We start from the raw sequence: 9,278 nt of genomic DNA on the forward strand, positions 1-9,278 counted from the left end.
GTGTTTATGTTGCAGTGTTCTTGGCTACTTGTTTCATTCTGATGACAGTGAATCAAGACACTTTCAGGATAAAATGGCATTTATTTATAACTCAGACATTTCTTCTGGATAGCTTCAGTTTACCAGGGATTTTCACAAGGAACAGGATTTATCATACAAACGTTTCCCCTGTCATCTTTCTGGACTATAGATGATCTAGTGTCACCCACTGTAGTAAATTCCCTTTCCATACATTTAAAAAAAAATCCTTCTCTGTGTGTGTGGATTGATAATATATATAAATATATACACACACACACTAAACAGTCTTGCCCATGCTGCATCAGCTTTTGCGGTGGTATCAAACTCAAATTTTTAACCGGAACGTTCAAGCCAAGTGACTAGGCCATTTGGATATTTTGGATTTTAGAGTTCACAGTCAGCTCTGCTGTTAAAGCCAGGCGTCTAAATACATAACAAACAGAAGCAGACATACAGCAAGTGTGATGATCTGCTGTTAGGCAGTTTCTTCTCAGTGCCAACCCTGCATCAAGCTGCAGTTTCTCCTCGCTGGTAGGGGCCAAAGTGACAACAATCTGACCGAGGCAATAGCTGAGTCAGTTTAGTCTCTCACCTGATAGCGACAAGGAAGTAAAATCTGGCCTGTCCTCAAAGGCAACTTCACCCAAACACAGCACAGTCTTGGTGATGTTTGCTGGCCATCATGGTGACAGGAGGTCTGGCCTGTCACTAAGCCTGTGAAACAACAGTCTGGCAGCGTGGGCACAGGCAATCTGCCGACTCAGCAGTGTAGCGCCGGCACCGTGGGCACCGGGCAGCAGAGGTGGGCACCACCGCTAAACTGTAGGCACTGTCCTCACGGATAACACCACCTGCAAGGATAGTTACACACACACAGTGAGCACATTGGAAGTCACTGCTTAGTCATGGTTTTCACACTGGTAGAGCTTTTCCACTGCAAACAATTGTATGTGCCCAAACAGAAGAGGCACGGCAGCATGTATCACAAAGCTTCACTGAGCCAAACACCACGCAGCTCAGTTAACACTGTGTTTACCAGCCAGTGCTTTCATGTTAAAGAGGTGGATTTCCTAATTACAAGATAACCATGAGTGGAGTACTTCACATGACATTTAATGAAGTTCTGACGCCTGAAATTTTGTTATGGCAGAAAGTGAAATATATACAATAAGATATAACAACTAATCAGTGCAGTAAGAAGCTATTGAAATAGAAAAAGTACATATTTCAAATTAGGCTTTAAATAAGTGTGGTAATTATCACATAGGCCTTTTTAAACATGGTTTGTATTTTAAACATGTTCCCTTGTCAGGGGCAGTGACATTTTGGCCCTTTTTTCCTGTTGTGACGAACAAACCTCTGAAAATTATGAAGACTTAGCTGTCTACCAAGTACAAAAAACAAATGCTTGATAAGATTTCTCTGAACAAAATGTTGCATTTATAATTTACTAAGCTAATTAACCATGTGTGTGCTAATTTTTCACTATGACCACCGTTCACTGATGTGCCAGTGTGGTGAATTAGAATGTGCCTGTTAGAAGTCTGCACATTTCTGACATGCTTCTCATCAAAATCTAAGACATTCTCCATGTTATATTATTCATTCATTCATCTTCTATACCTCTCAGTTCCAAACAGGGGGGCTGGAGCCAATCCCAGCCAGCAATCAGGTGAAGGCGGGGTACACCCTGGACAGGCCGCCAGTCCATCACAGGGCCGACACGCAGGCAGCCACTCACATGCACACATTCACTCCTACGGGCAATTCAGAGTCACCAATCAACCTAAGGCGCATGTCTTTGGACTGTGGGAGGAAGCTGGAGTAGAACGGAGTAGTAGCCGGGGAGAACCCACGCAAGCACAGGGAGAACATGCAAACTCCACACAGAAAGGTCGTGAACCCGCAACCTTCTCGCTGTGAGACAACAGCACACACAACCGTGCCACCGCGCTGCCCCATGTTATATTAAGGTGTGTGAATTCTGTGTTTCTGTTGATCTGTATTCTAAACCCAAATCTGATGGCCCAGTCAGATCTGGGTGTAAACCAGCTGGATAACCTAGTAATCATGCTTTGCAGTTCAGTCCCCAAGTTTAACTCATAGAAGTAACAATGGCTCTGAACTAGCAGGCACAGTGTTATGGCTCTGGCCCTTAGTTAGACCTGTGCTCAAAGGGCAGGACAGGTCCTCACCAGCTTAGTGCCGATGGTCCTCACCCTCCAGGTTGATGAGGAAGGTGCCGTGGCTCAGCAGGGTGTCGGGGGGCAGGTCGCGGGGCAGCTCACTGGTCAGGTTGACACGCGCTGCCATCATCAGCTCTGCCAGCTGGGAGGAGGTGGAGGTGGGTTCCTCTTGGAGAGACTGAAAGTGAAGTGGGGGAGGGTGTGAGTTTGTGGTTATACTGTCCTTTTACATGGACTGGTCTAACACCTACTATAACGTTAGGAATGTCTTTGGTTCCGATCACACATTTGATAATACTAGTGGCAATAATGAGTAAACCATAATGAGTCAATGCAGCAGTAGAATACTGATAATTACCTTATCCAGTATAAAATACGTTTCGTCGCTTACCAAATTAAATGCCTGTAAAGCTGCAATGCAACACTGGCCACTTACTCATTACAGGACATTTTAACATCTGACTTACCTCCATCAGTTCAAACAGCAGACCAGGTTCAATGGCAATAGTGAGGTCATACTGGGCGGCGTTTTTGCCTGGAATGGAAGACAGGAAGGAGTCCCTGATGGCACACGCCCCTTCCACAGCCTCCTCTAATCCTGGTCGCCGCCACACAGAACTGCTTTTGATCCAGCCACTTTTGAATAACGTCTCCCCTTCTGCATAAACAGTTCCAAAATACTTTTGTGACAAACCAAATACCAGAACAGACAGCGTAGCTGAAAACACACTTAGAGGGAGTAAATCCAAAAGCGAGAGAACAGGTACACACTGTCATGTCCTGGGGCATATAGATAGACCTCTTCAGCTACGTGTGGCAGGACAGGAGCTATGGACCTGGTCACTCCGTCCAGAATTTCTTCCAAAGCCGTCTGACATGATCTTCTGCCCAGCGAATCCTCTGAATCGCAGTACAACCTGAAGGATGCAGACATGAAGCAATGAATGGAAGGTGAGACAAAGATAGAGATCTTGACATATTGAAGTAACAGTAGCACATGAGTTCATGTGCCTTTACCTGTCTTTGATGATGCTGAAGTAAAAGCTGGAGAGGTCTCTGGAGATGAAGGCCTGGAGGATACGGATGACCCTGCTGGCATCAAACTCACTGTAGGCATCTGTCACCTGCAAATACAGGTACATACAAACTTCAGTGGCTTTCACAGCAGCATTCACCACATGTCAAACCACCCGACGCACCTTGATGCTGAACTCTCGGAGCAAGTGCAACATGTACTGATCGATGTAGTGCATCTGTTTGGGGTCCACGGCCTGAGCCCGCGGGTCGAAGCCCTGCAGGTTGCCAAGCAGGAACTTCAGAGTGTTCCTCAACTGGGACAGAAAACACACAGGGAAGGATGTGCGTAACCACTGAGTGCCACTCAGAAAATAAAGCATGCGTTGCTGTCCCGTTGCACTCATACCTTGGAGATGCTGTCTCTGGCTGAGTTGAGTGCAGTGGGCCCAATCTGAACCTCAGAGAAGACATTCGACTCTGCCACCCACCAACGCAGTACATCTGCACCGTACGCTGGCATACTGGGGTCCTGGTGAAGACAACGAAAGACAGGGGAGGCGGTTGTGTAGGAGAGAGAAAGAGGTGGGAATGATAAAAGATTTTTGGCTTGGTCAGTGTCCAAAACGGAAGTAGGTGAAAGCTTCTACATCCAGTGGCGTACAACCACAATACAAACAGCGCCATTTCTCCCATTAGCTCACCTTCCCTCCATTAATGACTGTATCAGGATCCACAACATTGCCCAGAGACTTGGACATCTTCTCTCCATGCTCACTGACAGCAAAGCCATGGACCACCAGAGACCTACGTGCACAAACGGCTTAGATCAGACTTAGGGCTGCTCCCCGCCAGGGGTTGCCATAGTGGACCTGCACAAACGCCACAGAGGTTCGAACCCGCACTACTGTGCTGCCCCAGTCTCATACTGGGAAAATGATTTGTTATAGAATTATTCAACTAACGACAAATACATTCAAATGTTTCATTTAGTGTTTGTATGTATTGTGTGTTGACTGCCACATGTCCCTTAACCGTCACCTAAACATCAGGGAACTGAAAATGCGACTTAATTGCATTGTCCTTGGCAATTAAGCAGAAGCATCTTTGGCTTTTTGTTAAATAAAAGTTAAAGAAATTTCAGAAACTCTAAACTAATGGATAATAAGTGGCACTATTAATCACACACACACACCGACAATCTAAAGCTTTCTGTGGGCTTGTGAGAGCAATGTCCACCAGCTGTTTTCCTCCTTCAAATGTCATCTGTGAATTTCAACGTGTTTCATATTGTTAGGGTGAAGTCAAGATGTTGTATTTCTGTGCATCTGGTGCACTGCTCTAGTCATTTACAATCATTCAAACACTCACTTGTAAGGTGCCTTGTTTCTGACGGCTACGCTGGTGAGCAGGGATGACTGAAACCAGCCTCCGAGCTGGTCCTTTCCCTCCACGTAGACATCTGCCCTGGGGTCCGGCTCTGGAGGAGGAGGGCAAGTTGCAGAGAGAAAAATCAGTCAGTGCTATACTTGGCACACACAAAAACATGGCAAAACAATGTCTAGAAAAGACAAAAAAAAGCCAGCTAATGTTAGTGTGGAGAGCGCGACAACTCCTGTGTGCAGTGGCCTCACACAGAAGGTTCAAATAGGCAAAAACAGCAGCACAGGACGATGATAGATGTCATAGAGACAGCTTCCTAACAGATAGGTGCTGCAGCCTTGCATTAGAGGCACAATCAGCTTTCAACCTCATCCACCTCCACCCTGAATCAACCCACAAGCTCATGAAACAAGTGAAATTACATGAAGACCTGCAGCTAGGCTAGGTGTATATCTGGTGGCGTATCTGCAATCAAAACCAGCTATTTTACTGTGTGCAGGTCAGCTACTGCTTAGGAGACCCTGGTGTGCTGAGTCTGCATTGCCTTCTAATCCAAGCTGGTGGTCAGCAAACTCCTGCTTTTCCTTCACACACACACACACACACACACACACAGTGGACTCTGTAAGGCAGGTTTAAGCAGCTTTCTGTCCAATAAAGCTCATTAAGGGAGACTTGATTAGAGGCACTCTGAAAGCTTGCAGTCACTGAACTGCTGCCACTCTTAATGGAAAAAAGGAAGGAAGACTCAGGGGTCATCAGACTTTACAGTATATCACCACAACTTCAACAAAATCTATTTGTACTTAGACTGATCTGCAAAACGAATAGAAATATCAGAGGTACCTCCGAGTACAGCTGCCCATGATGCTCCGCTGTCAAACCAGATGTCCAGCACATCCTCTCCACGGATGTAGTCAGTCACTGGACCTGCGTTACTCTGACAGACACACACATGTAAACAGGAATTAATTACCCATTACTGTCTGTTAAGGCTACCGCTATATTGGTAGATGTTTGGCCACTAGGAGGCAGAAGAATTCAACATTTACTTCCCTTTATAGTTTTGCTTTAGTCCCTCCCAACCCCTGACCAAAATAAATAAATAAATAAATAAAAATAAACCCATAGTAATAATGTGTCTCTAGCTGCTAGATGCTTATGTTCTCCAGCTGGTTCTTATTCTTCTACAGTTTGTTTGCCTACTGGACAGGTAGCATAACTGTGGATTTATCAGCATGACTCATTTCTGCATCTATAAACTAATGAGCTAAATATCTTGAGGTGTCTTAAACGAGAAAGCCCCTCCACAGTGGCCATTTCATATATTCAGATCAGCTGGTGAGTAATGCAGCTTCCAGTTTAACCATTTTAATAAATGCGGTTGGGGTCTGGTCACACCAGTACTTACAATGACTGAGGTGACATCAGTCCATTACAATGGAATCACAGTCATGCAGTCATTTGTGAACTCTGACCCGTAAATTTGAGCCATTCGTCGTAGCATTACCTGCTGTTGTACCATCCACTTTACGTTAATAACTTTAAAGGGTTTTTTAACTAGTAATTTAAACGGGTCCACTGTGCTCTGACAAACGTGTAATGACATTCGTCATTTCTCTGACTATAGGCAATTCTGGTCTGACATTCTCTAGGATACATAAACAATTCAAAGAATAATCAGTACACATTTAGTATATACAGTGGTGGAAACAGTTTTGTATTTGTACTTGGAGTGTTTTCATTTTCTGCTACTTTATTATTTGTCTTCACTACATTTCAGAGGCAAGTCTTGTGCTTTTACTCCATTACATTTATTTGATAACTTTAGAGACAAGTTACTTTTCAGAATCAGATTAATAATGAAAAATATATTATAATCACAAATGTATTGGTCTTGAGTGGAAAACGCACAGTATGTAAAGTAAATTAAATGATTATTAGAATCAAAACATGATCATTAAAACAGCACAGAGGGCAGTTATGCAACGTGCAACATTACAGTGATGAACACAATAAAGAATCAGTCATTTGAATCCATGCATAATAAGCATTTTTACCTTTGGTATTATGTACTTAATATTTAAAACTATATATTACGTCTGTACTTTTGAATGCAGGACTTTTACATGTCAACAGAGGTCAAAGGTCAAAGTGTTTGTCATATGCACAGTTAGGAAATGTGTTTCCCTGCACAATGAAATTCTTACTTTGCCGTCCACATGAATGCCACAAAATACAAATGAGATATAAAGTAGATGAGCAATAACACAAATCTAAATAGGCAGTAACACAAATCTAAGGCATTTTAAAGCAGCAAGTGAAGGGCGCTCTAAAGTGCCCGTGCACTTCTTCCACCACTGAGTATATGCATACATAGTACATGCAGGCTGAAAATTTAATGGAGTGTAAAGGGCAGTAAAAACATATTTCAATGAGACTTTCTGAATAAATGTATTACTTGTGGCAGGTAGAGAAGTCTCTTAATAGCATTAAACATTTGTATTCATCAAATGAGAGAATGATTACACTGCTCATGCACCTTATGTACATCAGCGCTAATATCATCTGATGTGTCACTGACACTGGTTCAAATCCACCCCTCAGTCCTAGCTCGTTAATCACCCTTAGGTACACACTAACACACACTCACCTTCTTGAGCACCTCTGGTGGCAGCAGAGCCTCAACAGGAAGCTCCCACCAACAGTCACAGCCCTTTTCTTTGAAGAGCTCTGCTATGTGGGACACTGTGTGCCTGCAGAGGCCAGACAGGGAGAAGGTTCAGAATAAAACCTGTGTGTGTTTGAGACAACAGAGATTTTGTGCTTGTCTGTTGTATATCTTAAAATGTGCGTGTACATGTCAGCATACACGCTGCATATCGCCTTACTTGTTGATGAGAGCCTCCCCAGTCTCTCTGTGATAGAAGACTGGGATTGGGACGCCCCAGCTTCGCTGCCTGGAGATGCACCAGTACGTCCGCTTGTCCAGCATGGCCAGCAGGCTGCTCCTCGCCGACTCTGGCAAAACACGCACCTTCTGCAGCGCCTCCTAAACAAACACACATCATTTTTCCCCCCTGGAAACAAACTGTAAGAGCACATCCCTCCTGGGAAAATTACAACGCAGCACTTTATGTACACAAAGAACTATTTTTTTTATATGTCCTTAACACTAACAAGAGCTGAATAAAAACAAGTTTGATCATGTTGGTCCAGCTTACTTTGGCTTTGTCTTTGAGTGATGCTGTGTTGATGAACCACTGTTTACTGGGCCTGATGACAACGGGCTGTTTGGTCCTCCAGTCGTATGGATAGCTGTGAACGCACTGCTCCTCTTTCACCAGAGCCCCACACTCCTTCAGCATGGAAATCACTAACACAGACACAAATAAATCCACAAACGTGTTAAATAAATAAAAAAATAAAAAGATACAGACAGGCAAAATATGAAAAACACAGGCACTTCCACGTCCGCTAAGAGAGTGTGTTATGTCCTCTCTTTACATATTTCTGCTGTACCTTTATCAGTGCCTTCTGTCATCACAGACAGACTGTGGAGCTCAGGACCAGCCAGCTCATTGAACTTGCCGTCCTCATCCACCGTGCACTCCTGGGGTAGGAGCAGAACACACACACAGTTACAAGCCTGCCATGTTGCCAGAGGGCCACTCGGGCCAACGTATCTGTTTAGAGTACACCTGAACTACAAAAAACAACAACAAAAACCATGTATAATAAACAGCAAGCTTTTATTAATTCCTGAAAAAGCAGAGCATACCACAGACAGTTTAAACTGTGAAGCCACACTGTAGTCGTCCATGCCATGAGCTGGCGCTGTGTGGACCAATCCTGTTCCTTTTGCCATCGTCACATGATTGGCTGGCAACAGGGGCACTTCCTTGTCAGGAATTGTGGGATGTTTGCAGAGCCCACCTTCAAGTTGGGAGCCTTGGAGGAGACAGACGAGGCACATTGCCATGCTTATTTTTGTGATGAAGAAGACGCACGCTGCGACTGTTGTGTGTGTACTTGTGTGAGAGCTTAACCTGTGAAGGTGCCTACACTCTGCAGCTCTGTGCCCAGCAGTGCTGCAATGCTAGCTGCGCGATCAGTGGCCACCAGGAGCAGCTGGGAGTTGTCCGCCCTCTTCACCACCGAGTACCTGCAAACAGAAAACAAGTCACGCACTAATGGAAATAACTGTAATAAGAAAGACAGCTCAAATTGACAAAGAGGAGCTGAGGCAGATCAGTAAAGCTGTAGCTAGTGCGCTCAAACTAACCGAGCAACTGCTCAAGATGTGCAAAACTCATAAAATAAACAAAATGCTTGCAAAAAACAGGAGCACTAATAATGGTATGCAGCACAGACTTTATCCAAAACATGAAGTAACGTTACAGGAAACACACCTTCCTCAGAGCTTAAAATAGAAACCCAAATCAGAAGGAGTTGGGACAGTATGTAGAATCTAAATCAAACTATAAATAGTGATGTGTAAATCATCTGTGTCCTGTATGACATTGAAAACAACACAGCAGCACATTATTAGATGTGACATCTCATCAGTTTTATTTTTTGATCAAAATAAACACATTCCAAATAAAGTTGGATGGTCGCATTTCAGGGCCAGTAATGAGGTAAAACAGTGAAATGATGATTCCATATGAAACA

At 44.0% G+C, this 9,278-nt stretch overlaps 1 protein-coding gene across 2 annotated transcripts in view; it reads right to left on the reverse strand.

Annotated features, from left to right (window-relative positions):
- Positions 1–66: 66 nt before the first annotated feature.
- Positions 67–9,278, reverse strand: part of iars2 (isoleucyl-tRNA synthetase 2, mitochondrial) — a 12,355-nt gene continuing 3,143 nt past the window's right edge. For both annotated transcript variants that reach the window (XM_020608625.1, XM_020608624.1), the window contains exons 8-23: positions 8,654–8,769; positions 8,386–8,555; positions 8,127–8,217; positions 7,829–7,980; positions 7,496–7,656; positions 7,258–7,360; positions 5,451–5,544; positions 4,593–4,701; positions 3,926–4,028; positions 3,631–3,753; positions 3,407–3,538; positions 3,225–3,331; positions 2,979–3,124; positions 2,675–2,865; positions 2,241–2,385; positions 67–872 (exon numbers count right to left, since the gene is read on the reverse strand). In XM_020608625.1, the coding sequence (XP_020464281.1) occupies positions 730–872; positions 2,241–2,385; positions 2,675–2,865; positions 2,979–3,124; positions 3,225–3,331; positions 3,407–3,538; positions 3,631–3,753; positions 3,926–4,028; positions 4,593–4,701; positions 5,451–5,544; positions 7,258–7,360; positions 7,496–7,656; positions 7,829–7,980; positions 8,127–8,217; positions 8,386–8,555; positions 8,654–8,769 (2,086 nt within the window). In that variant the 3' untranslated portion in view covers positions 67–729. The remainder of the gene's footprint in view (positions 873–2,240; positions 2,386–2,674; positions 2,866–2,978; positions 3,125–3,224; positions 3,332–3,406; positions 3,539–3,630; positions 3,754–3,925; positions 4,029–4,592; positions 4,702–5,450; positions 5,545–7,257; positions 7,361–7,495; positions 7,657–7,828; positions 7,981–8,126; positions 8,218–8,385; positions 8,556–8,653; positions 8,770–9,278) is intronic.

This window comes from Monopterus albus, unplaced genomic scaffold, assembly GCF_001952655.1.
Source record: "Monopterus albus unplaced genomic scaffold, M_albus_1.0 scaffold94.1, whole genome shotgun sequence".
Lineage (NCBI taxonomy): Eukaryota > Metazoa > Chordata > Actinopteri > Synbranchiformes > Synbranchidae > Monopterus > Monopterus albus.